Source organism: Cydia strobilella, chromosome 21 (assembly GCF_947568885.1).
Source record: "Cydia strobilella chromosome 21, ilCydStro3.1, whole genome shotgun sequence".
NCBI lineage: Eukaryota > Metazoa > Arthropoda > Insecta > Lepidoptera > Tortricidae > Cydia > Cydia strobilella.
In genome coordinates this window covers 8,747,714-8,768,176 of record NC_086061.1, presented here as the reverse complement: position 1 = coordinate 8,768,176, position 20,463 = coordinate 8,747,714, and the positions used below count along the sequence as shown (strand labels likewise).

Genomic DNA, 20,463 nt, shown 5'->3' with positions numbered 1-20,463 from the left:
AAGGGTACACATTTACTAGATTTTTTTAAGATGATTGTTTGCCATCAATTTGTTGATCATGTATGCCTAATTCATCATTAGTTTATATGATGACATATGTGTTAGTATTGAATCCAGACAAAAGACTTATACTTACTTTACTCTTTGTTAAAGACTGCACTCAACAGTTAGTGTATATAGATGAGAAACTGTCAGCACTAGTTTAAATTTAAAACTTTTATCTCCATACTTTTCCACTGCAATTAAATCTAATGTGAATTATCAAATTTTTCAGAAACGAGGCGTGGCGATACAACCCCGGTTTTGGCACCAAATGGGGTCGCGCCAGGAAAGTGTTTTTCCGTGGGTTCCCTATCGGCCTGGGCCTGGCGCTGGTCACCGCCGGAGCGGAGAAGATGCTCGGAGGCGGGCATGAAGACCATGGCCATGAGGGAGAGGGTGGACACCACTAATTATTGAATGCTGTGTTATTAAATAAAGTTATTGATAGTCTATTCTTGCTTATAGTCTTTATAGTATAGATAGTCTAGGTAAGCGTGGTATGCATGTGATGAGGAGGGATGAATGCCATATAGGCAAAAGAATGTTAGGGATGAATGTTGATGGACGGAGAGCGTATGGTAGACCCAAAAAGCGATGGATGGATTGTGTGAAAGAGGATTTATTTATTTATTTAAGTCTTTATTTTTCCTTAAATAGTTTTACATGATAAAAAAAAAGTTTTCTAATATTATTGTTTTCCATTTTTACTATTTTAAGGACCCCTGTTGGGTATAGGCCTCCTCCATATCTTTCCACCTTTCTCGGTCTTTTGCCTTGATTAGCCAATTTTCTCCGGCTGTGGCTATAATATCCTTGGACCACCTTGTTATTTTTCCCGCCTTCCTTTTGCCATGGGGTCCTGGCCACTTTGTGACTTTGTTGGAAGAGGATATGAGAAAGAAAGGAGTGAGTGCTGAGGTGACGAAAGATAGAGGAGAATGGAAGAGAAAAACATGTGCTGACCCCACATAACGTGGGATAAGGGCAGGAAGAAGAAGATAGTCTATTCTTTCTGTTTGATTGCACTTGTACCACTGCACCAGAGAATATAGTATTTTATTCCATGAGGAAAATTACCTAAAGAAGGTAGTGAATATACATACAATAGTCTGGTCCCTCTGGCGACGATAAGTGACGATTCTGATGACCAAATAGACATATAACTTGGATAGTATAAAAGGTTTTTGACTAACTGTAGGTGCAGTATCAGAATCACAAAAAACCGGCTAAGTGAAAGTCGGACTCGCGCACGAAGGGTTCCGTACCATTACGCAAAAAACGGCAAAAAAATCACGTTTGTTGTATAGGAGCCCCACTTAAAATTTATTCTGTTTTTAATATTTGTTGTTATAGCGCCAACAGAAATACATCATCTGTGAAATAAAGAGAATTACCATTACGACAACCATTTGTCAAAATCTGGGAAATCCAACTGTCGGATTATGCGATTTTGGTATTAAGAAAAGGTAATAGGGTAGATATTTCCTAAGCCCGAGTTTGAAGTTAATCAACACATTTATGGATAGCTGAACCATAAAATCAAGTGTAAATCTGTGCCCACTAATAAAACTTTCATTTCTGAGGCACCTTGTTTCCAGAACTATGTTTTGTAGAAACAGATTATGGTGGTAAATTAAATATTATGTGGGAGACTTATCTGAGCCTTGTTATGGGATATTGCAAAAATAAAAAGATATAAAATATCCTTGTTAACTTGTTTATTAACAGTTTATAACATTTTAAATTACAATTACATTTTCATTTCTCATGCTCTGAAAGATATTGTTATGTAATTTCCATTCTGATATTTGACTCGCTATTCCATAAATAACGATACTTTTACCTAAATGATTAATTGAAATTACTCTCAAGAATCGCTATAAAAATTATACTTAGTCATGTTTTAAAAAACACGTATTTTACTTTCCTCGTATTCGGAATGAAAAGTAGTGTTTAACTCGGGTAAAAGGCATCATTTCAGCCTCGGACTATTGGCGAAACTACCTCGGCAACAGTAAGTGCCTTTCATGCTTCGGTAGATTTGTTCAAACCATCAGTATTCCGTTTACTTTTTATTTCACTATTACCTACGAAGAGCGTTTGAGGGAAAACCGACAGCTCGCCGCCCGTTCGGGTGACCTAGGTACCGATGGGCGGATGTGGTGGCCGCTGATCTGCGCGAGCTCCAGGTTCAAGACTGGCGAGAAACTGCACAGGACCGGGATCAGTGGCGAACTATCGTGTTGGAGGCCAAGACACACTTTGGTTCGCTGCGCCAGAGGAGTAGAGTAGTAGTATTACCTACAGTCCTAATGTAACTTGAAAATTAGACAACTCCCCCCACTCTTCACATTGTCACTACGTTAAAAAAAATCTCGTATCTCACATTGCTACTCACAGTTGAAAGGCAGTAACTCTGGTAACTGTATGCATCAAGGGATGTAAGGACATAGATACCACTTTTTTCTTTTGATTGACAGTTTTTTCAAAGTAATGCCGACGTTTAACCTTACATTATCTTATTATCTATAATTCTGCCGTGATAGCAACATATGCAGCAGGGATGTAGGATGCCGATTTTTTGACATCCGCGGATGCGGATGTCGAGATTAGGCACATAAAAAACGTCAAATATTACACTTTAGTAAGTTTTATTTAAAAAAAAACGAAACTTAGTATTTGAACAAGAATATAGGTGCCCCACAATCGCATTACTATACTAAAGTCCAAATAAAACAAATTATTCACCTTTTGTCGCTGTCCGTCATAGGCTAAAGTGCTCGATCGACGAATCACAAAAACGAAATGAGATTCCTATTGGCTAATGACGAAATTACCTAGCACTAACGCCGCCGCTAAGACGTTCCTGTACCTACCTATTCCACATCCGCATTAAGCTCCGCATCGATTTTATGCGGATGCGGATGTTGAAAATAATGCGGAAGTTCCGCGGTTGCGGATGCGGATGCGAATATTCTCAACATCCCTGATATGCAGTAATCGCAGTAGAAATGTCATGCAATTGTTTATCTTTGTTCTCTTTGAATACGTTCTTTATTTGAACGATGTTTTTCATGCAAGTACTGCACATGCGATGAGCAGGGCAGAATTAGCCTCATGCATGAAGTTTATATTTGAACGAAATATGTTTTATTCGGATGTTTGTTACCGTTATATCATGTTACAAATGCATTTCCGTTTTTAAATTACCATTTAATTACTTAAAATTATAAATAAAAAGTACAAAAATTTGCCCGCGAAAAGCTAGTGAGCGAAACGCTCGAAACGCCACGTGACGTCACGCGTTCGACAGATTAGTGTCATTAGTAGCAAACGTCAGTTGGGCCGCCCAACGTGTGACGTCATCACGCTCTGTCGAATTCGCGCCAAAAATTATGAGCGTTTCAACCGCTCAAAAATTTTCAACAATTTACTTTTTTTTAAATAAAATAATGTTAAGGTTTACAAAAGTATTTTTATCATTTCCGGTGTTCCAACGATATAAATAATGAATCCAAAAATAAAAATAAATTCATGCATGGAGCTAATTGTGGTTTTCCATGTCAAAAGATACTATATGTCAACTGCATAAGGTGCCTTTTCATATGGAAAACACTTATTTTAAAGGTTTAGTCAAGACATTTACAGAATTTAAAAAAGTGCATAGTACTAAATAGTACAAAAACACTAAAAACACCAATACATCATTAGAAATCAGCTAGCTAAACTATGGCTTTCACAGAACTGTGCATAAATCATTATAATGAGGGCTATCGTTTTTTTGCTCACCAGTTGGCGCCTCTGTTGATGGTGGTCCAAAAGACTATAGAAAAGCTGTCAGTCATTGAAGTGACAAGTGACATTTGACATTTCGAACTATGGAAAAGACCACCATCTACACTAGCGCCCCTAGCGGCGAATTCATACGCGTTAGCCCTCATTGCATCAAGGCGGTTTGTTTACAGAGAGCCTATCGCAAAAATCGAAATTTCGTTATCTGCTTCTCTATCGCTCGAATATCCAAGACTGATAGAGAGGCGATAACGAAATTTTTATTTTTGTGTTTTGCGGTAGATCCTCGGTGTGCTAGTGGCGCTCTCTACGCAGTTTTGCGTAATATTCCCTATTCTGACGCCACCAACGTTATATGACGTCATTCACGATGAGGCTATAGCTCTGGTTTTCAATCAACACCCTCTACGGAACCGCGCCATTTGGTTTACATAGACATTATAGTGACGTCATTTACCGCTGTATTACGTCCGCTATATGACGACGTGACGAAACCAGAGCTTTAAGCGTCGATGCTATGGATGGTATAGAAAAGGATGCCAATCTCTTATGGCAGAATTGTTGCAAAAGTGACCGCTTTCAGCTTTAAATAATAGTTCCTAATCTCTCCGGTGGCGCTAGTTAGGGTCTGGGACATGAGTATAACATGAACCAACAAATAACCCGACCAAATTACGTGCGTATGTATGGTGGCGCCGCCTAATTACTGTTTTTTTAATGGACACTTTTCATACATAGAGATTTGGCTCCTTTATATAGTCTCCATGGTCGATGCGAGGCTAACGTCATTTATGATGCCAACGTCACATGACGTCACAAACGTGGCTTACGCGTTGAAATATGGCAGCGAAGTGAATCAGTTGGTGCGAGGTTTCAGCTCCTCGTAACACGCTCGGAGGTAGATGAAGTTCTTCTTAGCTGGGTTGAAATGCTCGTGACCCTGCAACACATCAAAATAGCTATAGCCATAGAGTAACTTATACTAGAGCGGTACTGTCATAGTAAATTTTGTAACCCCAGTAAATTCACTGCCATCTGTCGACACACTTTAAAACTAAAAATAAATATTTATAAAAATACGATAAAATGTATTTAAATATGGATAAATGATATTGTCTTCGGTTACCGCGATAGTTACTCATGAAATAAAACTATGAAAACGGATTATATCGCGTATATTGAATTTATAATACATCCCGACGTTTCGAACTCTTTACAGCGTTCGTGGTCAACGGGTGACGGGTGAGTAACCATCAACAGAGGCGCCAACTGGTGAGCAAAAAAACGATAGCCCTCATTCCCGCGACCTTCACCAGGTCGTCGCTCCACCTTGTTGGAGGCCTACCGGCAGTTCGTCTTCCGGTACGCGGACGCCACTCCAGACCCTTCCGGCCCCACCGGCCCCACCGGCCATCAGTTCTGCGAGCAATGTGCCCCGCCCACTGCCACTTAAGGTTTGCAATTCTGCGAGATATGTCGGTGACCCTTATAGTTCTACTGCGGATATCATCATTTCTGACTCTAATTACTATAAGCGTTACTATTTGAAGTACAAACCTTGGACCAGTCGTATCCGACGGCGTACGCGAATATCTGTCCGTTGTGGTTGAATGCGGCGCGCGTTAGCGGCTGCTCAAGCAACTCAGACGACTTTAGCTTTGTACGCGCGTCCTAAACAATATATTAATATTAAGCTTAGAATAAATTTTAAAGTGGAAAAATTACTGCCTTGGGTGAGACTTGAACTCACGGCCTCTGGATCGATACTCCAGCGCTCTGCCAACTGAGCCACCAAGACCTCATCCATAGTCAGCAAATCTTCCCACTATATGGGTCTAAGGGACCCTAGCGAAATCTACCGTAAGCGCGTTACCCTTCTTAAACGGCCACCGGAGTTCCAAGTCATATTGGAAATTCACCAGTTACGATGTGCTACCCATTCTAAATATTTTTTTAACAAGCAGAAACGTCTGCGAACGATGCTATTAAGCTTAGAATAAATTTAAAAGTGGAAAAAATTACTGCCCTGGGTGAGACTTGAACTCAAGGCCTCTGGATCGAACTCCAGCGCTCTGATAACTGAGCCACCAAGACCTCATCCGTAGGCATGCATAGCAAGCTTAATAGCATCATTCGCTTCGTTTCGCATTCGTTCGCAATTAATATTAATTGTGTGCCTAGGAGTTATTAGGAATTCCTTGATTTAGGAGAACTTTGAGCAAATCATTTGGAGTCTAAGGGCCTGCTTCACAATGTCCAAGTAAAGTTCTGAATAAGCTACTTGCCACTTACTCGTATCTGACGAATAAAGTCATCTTTGACGTTTCACAATCTTCAAATAAGCTAACTGGTAGATAAATACCTTTACAACTGAAGGTAGTTTTATCTGGCAGTTAAGTTATTTGTTAATTTTTTTTTTTTTTTTTTTATGTGATATTCAGCAAACGAGCAGACGAGCCGCCTGATGGGAAGCAGTCATCGTCGCCCATGGACGTAAGCAACATCACAGGAGCCACTTAAGCATTGCCGACCCTTGAGAACCCTAAATACCCGCTTCTTGAAGAATCCCATGTCGTAGCACAAAGGAAATACCTCAGGAGGCAACTCATTCCACATTCTGCACGTTCTGGGAAGAAACGAGCGGGATGCCCGCTTATTCATGGTGTGCCATGTGTCTAAGAAGTGAGGATGAGCTTTGCTCCTTTGGCGGGAGGTGCGGTGACAGAAACGAGACGATGGCACCAGATCAAAAAGTTCTTCGGAACATTCCCCATTGTACAGACGGTAGAACATGCAAAGAGAGCCAACGTCTCTCCGAAGACTAAGAGGTTCTAAGCCGTCAGTAAGTTCGGAATTGCCGACAATACGAACTGCCCGACGTTGGATGGAGTCAAGGGGAAGGAGCTGGTATTGTGGAGCGCCAGACCAGAGATGAGAACAGTACTCCATATGGGGTCGAACCTGCGCTTTATATAACAAAAGTCGGTGACCCGGTGTGAAGCACTGTTTGGCTCTGTTCAGCACCCCAAGCTTTTTGGAGGCCAGTTTGGCTTTTTGTTCCAGATGACTACGAAACTGGACTTCGTTCGTAATGTCGACACCAAGTATCCCGATACTTTTAGCGGTGGTAAGGGGAATGCCCTGAAACTTTGGCGCCGTGACAAATGGGGTTTTTTTGGCGGAGAACGCGCAGACTTGTGTCTTACTGGGGTTGAACTGGACGAGGTTACGTCTACCCCATTCGGAGACCTGTTCAAGGGACGTCTCGATCTCAGACACAAGTCGCATCCTGCACTCCGACACCTGCTCAGGGGGGGCGTTTGCACGACCTGTATAATAGCTATCGCCAGTGCTGTCGTCTGCATAGCAATGAATATTGTTAGTTAATAACATATCATTGATATGCAGAAGGAACAGGGTAGGCGATAGTACAGATCCTTGGGGTACTCCAGCGTTTATAGGCTTATAATCCGAGCATATTCCGTCAGTGACGACTGAAATGCTACGCCCAGATAGAAAGCTGGAGACCCATGTGCACAACCCCTTAGGAAGCCCGTACGAGGGAAGTTTGGAAAGAAGTGCCTTATGCCAAACCCTATCGAAGGCCTTTGCGATATCCAGGCTAACAGCCAGTGCCTCTCCCTTGCTCTCTATGGCGGTGGCCCATCGGTGAGTGAGGTAAACAAGAAGGTCTCCCGCGCCGCGACCACGGCGAAACCCGTATTGCCGGTCGCTAATTAGCTGGTGGTCTTCGAGGTACTTAAGGAGCTGGTTGTTTACCACACGCTCCATTACTTTAGAGAGCAAATTAGCTATCAAATACTTTACTTGGACATTGTGAAACAGCCCCTAAGTTAAACATTAACAAAAGTACAGTCAAGCACGTGACGGAGCACGCAAATACCTATAATTTGATTGTATACCTTGTCCCAGAAGGAGAAGGAGCCATCGGAGCCCGCAGTGGCCAGGGTGCCGTGCACGGGGTGGAAGGCGATGTCGTTCACTGCGTAGATGTCCTGGGGAAAAATGGTTAATCTTTAGTTAATTAATTTCACAAATTTTTGTGCATTCACACAATCTAAACTCGTTTTAAGGCTGGATTCCACCAGTGTGCGGCACAAGTATTCTTGTACTGAATACGCTTGTGCCGCACACTGGTGGAATCCTACCTTAAGACTACTCTGGCAGACCCACCTCGTCAGTAGAAAAAGAAGGCAAATTTAAAAAATGTAGGCGCGAACAATTGAATTCCCGTTGAAAATTTGAATTTCGCGCCTTTTTCTACTGAAAAAGTGGGTGTGTTTGAGTATACATTATTTTTCGGGCCTGATTTATTGGATAGGGTGATGGTAAAGAGCAAGGACACTTGGGGCGTCCGCAAAGTTTCGCGAGTGCACGGAGCGGGCGCACGCACACGCGGCCATAGCCAATAAGAAGATAATAGCGAAGAACCTCAAAAAGTAGCCGAAAAAAACTCGCACGATTTGTGCACAAGCCCAAGGAGTATACGGACAGAGTGAGGTAGGGCCCAAGATATAATGTAGACTTTACAGTACAAATTTTGACTGGCATACCAAATTTGTTGACTGTCGTAACTAAATACCTGATATCCACCAGTGGTGCCCGCCGACCGGTGGCACTTGAATGTGAAGTTATCCTTCGGGTTGGTCGGGTTGACATACTGTATGGCCACCCTGCCCTCTACTGAACCCAGTGCGAACCCAGCTGGTTGCTTGGTCTTCTTATCCTAAATGAAAAAAATAAGTTGTAAATTAAAATGTAATTATTAATAGACCAACCACTGAGCAGGTTGTGTGGACTCCGTTGGTCGGTTGGTTGGAGGGGGGTTGGTGGGCAGTTAAGAAATCGTTAAGTAGATTGTGGATTTCGTTAGTTTGGTCCACAATGATGTTATAACGGACAGACGGAAAGTGAAGTCTTAGTAATAGGGTCCCGTTTTTACCCTATGGGTACGGAACCCTAAAAAAAAAAGAACCTTAAAGATGGCGATGCAGCGATGCTGGTGCTTGAGCGGGGACTCGACGCGCTTAAACTCGGCCGGCTTGCCCTCCAGCGTGTACAGGCAGATGCCGCGGTCCGCCGTGCCCACCACCGCCATCGGGTACTCCTAAGGGAGACAATCACTAATATCAAAGATAGATATAACTCCGTAATAGATGGATAGTCTAAGGAAAAAACGTGCCTCGAAAATCAAGAAAATTTGATTCTTGTTCAGAGGGCGCTACCGCTACTAGCTTTGGCCTACTGTCGTATAGATGGCGTTGACGGTTTCGTTTGTTATTTAACAATTTACTGGAAAGGTACTGTCATAGTAAATTTTGTAACCACAGTAAATTCACTGCCATCTGTCGACACACTTTAAAACTAAAAATGAAGATTTATAAAAATACGATAAAATGTATTTAAAGCGCAGAAGCCTTATTGTCACCTCCGGCGATGATAACCTCTTTTAATTTTGTAGCCCCCATGACGTAAGGTGAATCAGCAACAGCGTAACCAGCATTTAACCGTGAGAAGCAACATTACGTTATTTTATTGTTCTATAACTGTCCACTTGAGCTATGTTTTTACATTGTAATAATCGAGCTCTGAATGTCACTCGGTGACTGACCGTACGCGCGACACCGTATATGGCAGGGTCGCCATGTAAGGTGAGGATTCGGAGTTGAGTAGAAACGAGTGTTCAGCTTAAACGATGCTTTATTACTGCTCTGCATACTTATGTAAAAGGTCCTTATATATATCCTATGAGCTACATACATAACTATGTCTAGTATACACTACAATAGATAAATGATTTTTTTTATTTGCATTAATTATTTTTATGATTTTGACCCATGTTCTCTCACTGATATGCGTTAAAATTGTTAAATAACAAACGAAACCGTCAACGCCATCTATACAACAGTAGGCCAAAGCTAGTAGCGCCCTCTGAACGAGAATAAAATTTTCTTGATTTTCGAGGCACGTATTTCCCTTACACTGTATCCATCTATTACGGAGTTATATCTATCTTTGCTAATACTAAGTCATAAATGTACATTAAATAATAAATGGGAACTTCAGTGACTTGATTTGTAGCATTGATTTTTTACAATCTTTTATTTAACTTGCAATGTTTGTAATATGTAAAGCTAAATTAGATTTCCCATTATTCGATCGAATATCGAGCCCTAACACATTTAGTGCCAGTTGCACCATCGACACTTGACAGACTGATCAACGTCAGCCGGCGCGCCGCGGCGGTTTACTATGAAACTTTCCATACAATCAAATTTAGCGAACTCTTTAACGATGACAAACAGTTGCAACCGACCCTAAGTCTGTTACTCACCACATCGGCACAGTAGCATCTTTCGGATAGATTCATACTCATGATTGGTTGAGCGCTGCGGGTGTCCCAAAACTGTAATGGAAAACGAGCAAATTATTAACAATATGAGTGTAGATAAATATATCGCCGGCTGTACATGTACACACTTACTCGAGAGCCTCTCGCCGCGCCGAGAGTTCCGTCCCGAAAATTTAAAGGGCCATATGTACTGTAAAACGCTGTTACACACGTGCGAAAACGTAATTCGCAACTAGTGTCGATTTGAAACGGGGTCCCTTTGTTCGACATAATTATTGAAAGTCATAATGTAATGATTGTCATATTATTATGAGTCATAATTCTGAAACCGTTAACATTTCAGGATTTTCCTAAGGTTATCCTATAGATAGGTTAGGTTAGGTTTGTTTTATGGCAATCCTGAAAAGTTACGCGTTTCTGAGAAAAACCAAATTATGACTAACGAAAATGTGGACAAACAATACATTATAACTTAAAAGTTTATGGGAAACAATAGAGAGCCATTTGAAACACTCCCTTCGGTTGTGTTTTATTTTATCGCGACTCATTGCGAATTTCTTACTTTTCGCACTTGTATCGTAATGTACTAATGTAGTGAGCTTACCTTCAAGGTTTTATCCCAGGAGGCAGTCATGAGGCAGGTATAGTTGGGAGCCTTGACCCAGTGGCACGTCTTCACTGGTGCATCATGTGCTGCTACCTGCAATGATGCAAACGTAATGAAATCATTGTCAGGACAGAAAATACAATCAATCCATAGTAAATAGTTATTTATTATAGAAAAGTAGTAGTAGTAGTAACACCCTTTATTGTACAAAAAGAAACATAAAACAAGAGAAAAACGCATCATTTGTACAAAGGCGAACTTATCCCAAAAGAGCCAAGCTGCTGATTAACTTTCTTGCTTACCTTTTTATATGTAATAGGAAGCAAACTAGCAGACGAGCCACCTGATGGGAAGCAGTCATCACCGCCCATGGACATGAGCAACATCAGAGGAGCCACTTATGCGTTGCCCACCTCTGAGAACCCTAAATACCTGCTTCTTGAAGAACCCCATGTCATAGCGCAAGGCAAGAAACACCTTCGCTTTGCAAGCGAAGCATTCTATTCTAAATTGTGTTGTTAAGAGGCCGGTGTCGATTTTAGTCGCAAAAATGTAAAATTGATAGATTTAGTCGGTGAAATTGCACACCTTTTGTTACCTAATTGAAATAACAAGTACTGGTTTCTATTAGCGCATCTTCTTATCTTACCTTTTATTAGATCAATTTGTTAAAAACAAACTCACTAAATTAGTAATGTTTGCTTTTCTGATGGACGTTTAGGTAAACGCGCGTAAAGCACTGATTTTGTCGCTCTTATTTGTAAATTTCGTAAAGTTTGGACGGCTAAACATGGTAATTTTGTTTTACACATATCCTGTACTTGACGTTTATCAGACTACATTTTTATTATTATGACTTTGAAGTAGTGTAAATGAAAGTTAGACGAAATTAATTTTCTCCAGAAATTACTTCAAAACAAGTACTAATTTCTCTGAAAATCGACTTAATTTCAACGTAATTTTGATACTTAAACAATCTACAACATTTGTTGAAACTATTTTTATACATCAATTTGTATAATTTACCACCATAAATTTTTGATGTTTTTTAAAAACTGCCCCTTCTTTTCATTTATTACCGGTGACGCACGCTTGCGACCTCATTATTAAAAGGCAAGATGAGAAGACGTGCTAATAGAAACCAATACTTGTTATTTAGATATTACGTAACAAAACGTGTATAATTTCAACGACTAAATCTATCAATTTAAAATTTTTGCTCCAAAATCGACTACGGCCTCTTAACGTATGGATAGGATATGTAAATGGTGCAAGAATCTTACGAATAAAACATACAAATACAATATTATCAAAATCATTTAAAATTAGCATCAAATTGCATTTCACTCATGTGCAATATTTGTAATAAATTATAAAATGAGAGTACCTTATGACAACTGTAGGCCGAGCACATGATTGGCGCGACAGTATCTCGCCGCGAGATAGACCTATGTCTATTACTAACTGTATGAATTAAAGAGGGACGAGATACTCTCGCGGCAATCATGTGCTAGCCCGGCAGTGTATGCATAAGGTACATTTAATAATCAAATGAAGTTACCTGTGAAGTTTGATTACAATTATACGAGTATCCAAATCCAAGACAACAAATATAATTTACAAAGCAGCAGTGCATAGAATCATGCCGTCGTTGTCACACATTTTAGAGATATAATATTTAAAAAACAAGTTCGCGCTGTCCCTGTCTTACTATGCTATAATCCCCTGCTATCCCCCTCCAACCAATACCCGTCATATCTTTTTGTGTTATGAACAGAGACTATTTTATTTTAATTTTCGGGGTTGGGAGGGCGGGACTTTGTTGTCTTGGATTTGGATACTCGTATAATTGTAATCAAACTTCACAGGTAAGTTCATTTGATTATTAATTATACTTCGTATAGTTCGTATCCAAATCCAAGACAACAAATATAATTTACAAAACAGATGTTCAGAGCCTTGTATCTAAATATTCTAAATACAGATACGAAAATAAAATAAAATATCGATAGCAAATCAGTAAGTTACGTATTACTGATATTACTGATTTCAGCTGAAGAGAAGAACGGTGCCTCATAGGTGGTATTAATTTATATCAAAATTTTGTATCTACAAATGTAATTTTGTGTAGGTATAGATAGTATTATATTTACAATAATGGGCGTCATTAATTAACTGGTAAAGTTACCCTTGATATTCCTTTTTGGTAAAGGTAAAGACAAAAATGTATAAAACTTTCTTTGATTTCATTGTAATACCTATTGATAAAGTTGTATTTGTCTTAAGATTATGGTTATAACTGTTGTTTATGTAATTTTGCTATTGCTTATGTTAATCATGACGCCATTGAAAGGTGTGTTCAATCTTTAGTTAGCTCTGAACCAAATTTTGATAGCAATTTATTACCCATTATATTATTGATATTTTAATTTTACTAAAATATCATCATCATCATCATCATGTCAGCCGATAGACGTCCACTGCTGGACATAGGCCTCCCCCAAGGCTCGCCACTCCGACCGATCCTGTGCCGCTCGCAACCACCGAATTCCCGCGACTTTCACCAGGTCGTCGTTCCATCTTGTTGGAGGCCTACCGGCAGTTCGTCTTCCGGTACGCGGACGCCACTCCAGAACCTTCCGGCCCCACCGGCCATCAGTTCTGCGAGCAATGTGCCCCGCCCACTGCCACTTAAGGTTTGCAATTCTGCGAGCTATATCGGTGATCCTAGGTCTACTGCGGATATCATCATTTCTGACTCTATCACGTAGAGAAACCCCGAGCATAGCATACTAAAATATACAATGTTTTAATTTTTAAGATTATAACAACTTCAACGGTTATGTGTGTTTTCTGTCAGACACTGTATACTTAACTAAACTAGTGTAATTATTTTGTGCGTCTTGATTTGACTATGAATGCATGTCGTTTTTAAATATTGACATCTAGAACAAAATATTACTTTATGACACTTTGAAATGGATATCCAGTACATTAATAAATATTCTCTTCTGTACACAGCCTTTGAATGTAGGTAAAAGAGATTTTTCTTCATTACGAGGTTGTCATAGAAATCAAGTTTCTATACTTTAGACTAAGTCCGGACATAGAGTAACTTATACTAGAGCGGTACTGTCATAGTAAATTTTGTAACCCCAGTAAATTCACTGCCATCTGTCGACACACTTTAAAACTAAAAATAAATATTTATAAAAATACGATAAATTGTATTTAAATATGGATAAATGATTTTTTTATTTGCATTTATTATTTTTATATGATTTTGACCCATGTTCTTTCACTGGTATGCGGTAAAATTATAAATAACAAACGAAACAGTCAACGCCCTCTATACGAGTGTAGGCCAAAACTAGTGGCGCCATCTGATCGAGAATCAAATTTTCGTGATTTTCGAGGCACGTTTTTTCCTTAGACTGTATCCATCTATTACTGAGTTATATCTATCTTTGGTCCGGACAATGACTAGTAGAAAATCTTGTAGGTGTTCAAAATATAGATGAACTACCTTTTTTAATACAGAACTTGTCTTTCTTTACGTATCTGACCGATGAAGACTACACGTGACACAAGTTGCTATCAAAGTACCTATATGCATAAATATATCCATTGTTTTATTGTGGGTACAAGATAGTAACCCATAAATGTAATACAAGCGGGTCTAAACTAATACTAGAGCGGTACTGTCATAGTAAATTTTGTAACCACAGTAAATTCACTGCCATCTATCGACACACTTTAAAACTAAAAATGAAGATTTATAAAAATACGATAGTGTATTTATTTGCATTAATTATTTTTATGATTTTGACATGGCCCATGTTCTTTCACTGATATGCTTTAAAATTGTTAAATAACAAACGAAACCGTCTACGCCATCTATACGACAGTAGGCCCAAGCTGGTAGCGCCCTCTGATCGAGAATCAAATTTTCTTAATTTTCGAGGCACGTTTTTTTCTTAGACTGTATCCATCTATTACGGAGTTATATCTATCTTTGGTACTGCAAACGAGACAAGTGTTTGCGCCACAAATAAAACCTTTATAGTGAAGAATATATTCTGACCTCCTTGTCGGCGCTTCAACTTTTTGACGGCAAGGCAGAAAAATAAGTGTAACATATGTCAATAAAATTCTCTAATACGATCGGTCGATATCGCATGCAAATATAATTATAATATTTAAGAAAACCAAATAGGGGATCCCCAAGTGCTGCCGCGTGTTGTTCCCAAGTGCCGCCGTGTGTAGACCAGTGGGCGTGGGCGCTCCACAAGGAGTCAATAGAACCAGTAAATATTACATGGTAAGTTTTTCCGCATCCCCAACAAGACTTGCCGTGCCGAAAAAACATTTATTTTTCGCTCGGGGGCGGTCGGCAGTCAAATATTTCTTCTTCTTTTAAAATTATGGCTTCAGCCCAGTGGGACTATTTCGCCAGTATCAAGGTATTAAGAGGTTTAAAAACGACAAAAATTGTACGGTTGTAGAAGACAGTGTACGGTAATTTGCTAGCTCTTGTAAATCGATAGCTAGACTTTACAAGAAGCACGTGGACTACCGGCCGTTGACTCCAAGATGGTGGTTAAACGCGCTTCAAAATTAATTCTCCATTCACTGCACACTACCACATTAGTTTACTGTATAATAAGCTATCGATATTACACTTTAAACAATATTAATGAGCAAAAAACAAAGTAATTAATCACGATGCTAACTATCAAGATGGCGCTCGAACCGGAAGTCCCCGAAAAGTCAGATATTTCTATAATTATTAATTATCATTCAGCGCACAGTAGACATAATAAACTTACTCACCCGAACTTCATCAATCGAAACACACACACAGCAATTATAGAGGAACACTATTTTTGGCGAAAATACGTGTGACTCGGACTGACACAAAAACATGTAATGAGTGTAATGACGGGTCTGTGGAGATTGGTTGGAGGGGGATAGCAGGGGAATACGGCATAGTAAGACAGGGACAACGCGAACTTGTTTTTTAAATATTATATCTCTAAAATGTGTGACAACGACGGCATGATTCCATGCACTGCTGCTTTGTAAATCATATTTGTTGTCTTGGATTTGGATACGAAGTATAATTAGATATAGAAAGCAAAATGTAAAACCCTACCTGAATGGTCTGATTGGCCGCTAGATCCCAGCATTTAACACTTTTATCCGTTGAGGCCATGAACACTTTAGACCCGTCCTGCAAAAACAGCAAAATTTTATATTAAATAATTTTATAATAACGGGTCACTCACGTATTTTAAGTCGAAAAACGCTCTACATGTTTCACTCCGTACCAGGGACCGGACAACCCTTTCCGCGATAAAACCCTTTCAATGGGCGACACTTAAACACGGCTAACACATTGAAAGACTTTCCCTTTTGAACTGCAAGCCCATTCATACCCTTACCTTTGACTAACCCTTACCGAAAAGCTAACCAAAAATAAGGCTAGCTCTTAATAAGGGTTACCCTTTCCCTTTGCGTGAAAGAGACAGGATTAGTATATATCTACGGTAGTGTATGAAAAGGAAAGAAAATACGTGCCTAGTCAAAGAACGCCGCCATCGCCGCCGACGATCGCTCGGATTCGAAGTAATGTGTGCTTTATGAACAAGGTAGACGACTTAAATTAGCACGCTTATATGCTAAAAGGGAAGCCCTTTATAAGGCTAACCCTTATAAGCAATATGCAAGGTGTTGGTGAGCGGATGATAAGGGTTTTGTAAGGGTATTTGGGCTACCGATTACTCAAATGTGGTAGCTTTATATAAGGGTTTTTAAAACCAAAACAAAGGGTTTCGTCTGGCAAAGGGTATGGTGAGTTAAGCCTTATGCAATACCCTTATAAAACCCCGATAAGGGATAGCGGGCCGGTCCCTGCTCCGTACCGAGGAGTGTCATCAGGAGCTTGCGTTGACGGTGACGGACCGGCGCACTGCGGGCCGCAGAAACTGCCCTCGTTTACGGCATTATTCTCAAATGATGGGTTGCACACAACACTCACTACGTCATTCGCTAATGGTTCGTCCACATTGTCCACCGACGTAGTACCCAAAACACCTCGCAGGCACTGACCAACCACAATGTTAAAATGTTAAATAACCGTGATAAAATTCGGATGACGAGTAAATTCGATAGCCTCCCGTACTTTCCCGTACTCCTCGGTACGGAGTGAAACATGTCGAGCGTTTTTCGAGAGTGTCTGTGTCTCACGGAAGTTTTGTTATTAAAATATTTTATCTTAAAATTTGGTAGTGCTTTAGCATTCTTAGTATTTAAAGCTATGATTTCACAAAGCAGACAAAGCTGATCGTATCCATCATGCCACAAAAATGTTTGCATTGTTGATAAGATACAGTTTGCTGACAGACAGATGGACATACCTACAGTGAACGCTTATAGTTTGTCACACTTGGTTGGAACCCTAAAATGTATTCATAAAAAAAAACCGGACAAGTGCGAGTCGGACTCGCCCACCGAGGGTTCCGTACTTTTTAGTAATTGTTGTTGTAGCGGCAACAGAAATACATCATCTGTGAAAATTTCAACTGTCTAGCTATCACGGTTCAAGAGATACAGCCTGGTGACAGACAGACAGACGGGGTCCCGTTTTTACCCTAACCCTACAAAAATAAGTTTGAAAACTCTAAAACTGTCTACAATGGAAAATAAGTTTCGGACGGAGCGGGCCGCACGCACGCATTTTCGTTCCGGGCACATTCCGTCAAACAAATTCAAGCACCTTATGAAATTAGCTGCATCACCAAACTGCCCTGAATGCAATCAAATAGAAGATGTTCACCATGTGTTGATGGAGTGCGTCCGCAACGAGGCGCTGAGGAACGACATGACATTTATCAAAACTACCAACATAGGTAGCTGCAACGTTGTCCTGGCATCGTCACTATCAGACGAGGCCATGATACACACATCACACACACACACACATCACATCACATTGCACATCAGTGCAAGCTAGTATAAAAATAATGTAGTGATGTAGGTAGTATTGCAGTACTACTTTATTACTATAGATCTCAGTATGGGGGTGACATCGTCACTGAGTGACGAAACCCCATTAAAAAAAAATAGATATAAAAAAAAACACTAATTTCGTGTCCCTAGACTCCCTAGCAAAAAAAAAGATTTTTTAAAAACCATATTGATTTTTTTACTTTTTTGTTTACACTGGCATTATTTGATACATAAATTTAAAACTTGATCAGATAAAAGTTACATTTTGTACGGTAATGCAGCATTTCAGCATGCTTTGCGCGCTCTTACATACAGGGTGCCTGCGGCCCTCTTCACACTTATAGGACATTCAGCGCACTTTGCGCTTTTTACATACAAGGTGCCTGTGGCGCCCCTCACACTAAACGGTAAAATCCGTTGCACTTGTCCACGCCAGTTAGCCACGTTCATAGTAGTTTTCGTTAACTCGCTCACTCGCGCCATGCACCCACGCTAGCAACAGGACGCCCTGAGAATCACTGTTTTACTTACATCATGCCAGGCTACATCCAGAATGGGCCCGTCCATGCCCTGTGCAGCTTTGGGCACTGTTTTCCCAGATGCCTCCACTTCCCAACATCTCACCTAAGGGAAAACAATATTTTATTACTATTACAAACTAATTGAAAAGGAAGGTTGTTCAGCTAATGTCTGTGCCAAAAAGGCTTCGGGGCACAGCAGCCCTAAAGTCCAGCAACAGACGCTGTTATTCTGCCACCGCCGTATTTATATCTAAGGACAGCATAAACATACACTATTACATATAGGACAGGATAACAAAACCGAACAATGCAAAGTGGATAAAAAAAGTGCTAACTTAACTAAATTTAAATATCTATTGAGCAGGTCGCTCAACCAAAACTAACTAACGAGTAAGACAAATCTTAAATTGAACATGTCTCCACTAAAGTTTGCAAGATCTGTGGCTATGCCACGCCTGTGGGTAATGCAACCCTTTGCCTTCAGCCATATTTTTATTACCTTGGGAATTCATATTACAAGAAAAGAACCGCTACACCAGATCCAGATAAAGAATGCCATAACAGTTGAAGATTGCATAGGGTTGAATGCTAATCTATATTATTAGATTTGAGCATAAAGACATGGGCAGAGTGGCATTCATATTAAGATTAGGCTAATCTGATTTTAGCTTTGACATTGAAAAGATTTTTAAACATTACACTAATGTGAAGTGCAGTTTTTCATAATTTTAAAACTAACGCGTACAAACTTACGTTTATTTATGGCCTGACGTTTCGAACGTCGTGCAGTTTTTCAGCTTAAAAAAGTTCCTAATAATGCCATTTAGAATCATGTACATAAAATATGAAATGTTTTGGAGTTGCAAGCAAAATAAGCATTAAAATTGTACAACATTTCAATAGCTACAAGCCTAACCAACATTACGTACCCGACAGTCCCAAGAACCGGCGATAAGGAATGTTTGCGGCACGGAAGGCGGGGAAAACTCGAGGGCCGAAACGGTGTCGTCGGGCGGCGATGCGACCTCCAGATCCTTGTTGGGGTTGCCCCCTGCTGCTGTCATTTGGTTGAACATCTTGCTGCACTAAACTGAAGGAACCAAATCGAAGATTTAATTAAAGAAACTTGTTGGTCTGACTTTCACAAATGATGACTGATATGTAATTGTTATGCATTCAATAGATTATGCACATATTCGTATTAAATTTTAAAGAGAAATAACACGATTTAAATAGCTGTAAAGCGATTTCTCTAATGTTTTGCTTTGATTAAAATAACAGTCACAAACCGTTTTTTTAGAGGTTATGTTGTTATTATCCACTCCACTTGACTTTTTTAAGTGTGTCAATACCATCATTACTGTCAAGACCTAGCTAATAGCTAAGCACGCTTTTTTTTTAATGGCATCGCGCTCCTGGCGTATTCAGCCAAACGAGTAAAACGGGGAAACGGAATTTGGAATTAAAGGATTACAATAAGGGATAACGGGTAATTCGGAATTTTGGAAAAGGATCAGGAAAAGGTAAATTATAGCAAAGATAGATATAACTCCGTAATAGATGGATACAGTCTAAGGAAAAAACGTGCCTCGAAAACATGAATCTAGTATAACTGGATCGGTCATGAGGAGTGGGGGAAAATGACCGAACGGGATAGTCTTATGTATCTTTCAGTAGGAGTAGCAGAGAAAGCGCTGTTATTGTTTGTCCTTGTCATAGTTTCACTTTTCCACCGCTGCCACAACCGAGATTGTGGCAAACAAATAAGTACGTGACATGTCATGTTTGTTCGTTGCTTGTTTAATTATCGTTGTTTTGTATGAAATTGTGCTTTCTCTTATGAAATATAGTGATGGTTAGCGTTTTGAATGCTTGAACTTTGATAAAATACTGGTGAATTGTTCTGTAATCGGCTGTAATAGCCGCTCTGAGCAAAAATATGAGATCATAATCTTTCACACGTAAGTACGGTATTTTACACCTTCCTCTTAACGCAATATGTGAGAATAACATCGTAAAATTACGTTACACTCAAAGCAATGTAGAATCAAGCGATTTCAATAAAAATATCACAATTATTTACGCAAATTAACAAAACATTATTTGTACAATTATCC

General features: G+C 39.8%; 2 protein-coding genes and 1 non-coding gene across 3 annotated transcripts in view; 1 reads left to right on the top strand and 2 right to left on the bottom strand.

Moving 5' to 3' along the window:
- The window catches only part of LOC134750990 (NADH dehydrogenase [ubiquinone] 1 beta subcomplex subunit 3), a 519,415-nt gene extending 518,921 nt beyond the window's left edge, over positions 1 to 494 (top strand). The window contains exon 4 of the mRNA XM_063686294.1: positions 275 to 494. Coding sequence (XP_063542364.1) covers positions 275 to 452 — 178 coding nt within the window. The 3' untranslated portion in view covers positions 453 to 494. The remainder of the gene's footprint in view (positions 1 to 274) is intronic.
- Positions 495 to 4,534: 4,040 nt separating this feature from the next.
- LOC134750860 (protein Rae1) lies at positions 4,535 to 19,702 on the bottom strand. Its single transcript, XM_063686096.1, has 11 exons — positions 19,636 to 19,702; positions 19,276 to 19,436; positions 18,357 to 18,449; positions 15,970 to 16,047; positions 10,812 to 10,907; positions 10,190 to 10,261; positions 8,831 to 8,962; positions 8,438 to 8,581; positions 7,758 to 7,850; positions 5,392 to 5,505; positions 4,535 to 4,774 (listed from the first exon to the last, which is right to left on the bottom strand). The coding sequence occupies exons 2-11, from the start codon at positions 19,420 to 19,422 to the stop codon at positions 4,691 to 4,693; spliced, it is 1,053 nt and encodes a 350-aa protein (XP_063542166.1). The 5' UTR covers positions 19,423 to 19,436; positions 19,636 to 19,702; the 3' UTR covers positions 4,535 to 4,690.
- Positions 5,560 to 5,632, bottom strand: Trnad-auc (transfer RNA aspartic acid (anticodon AUC)). Its single transcript has one exon. It is a non-coding gene; the product is annotated as a tRNA-Asp (tRNA).
- Positions 19,703 to 20,463: the final 761 nt, after the last annotated feature.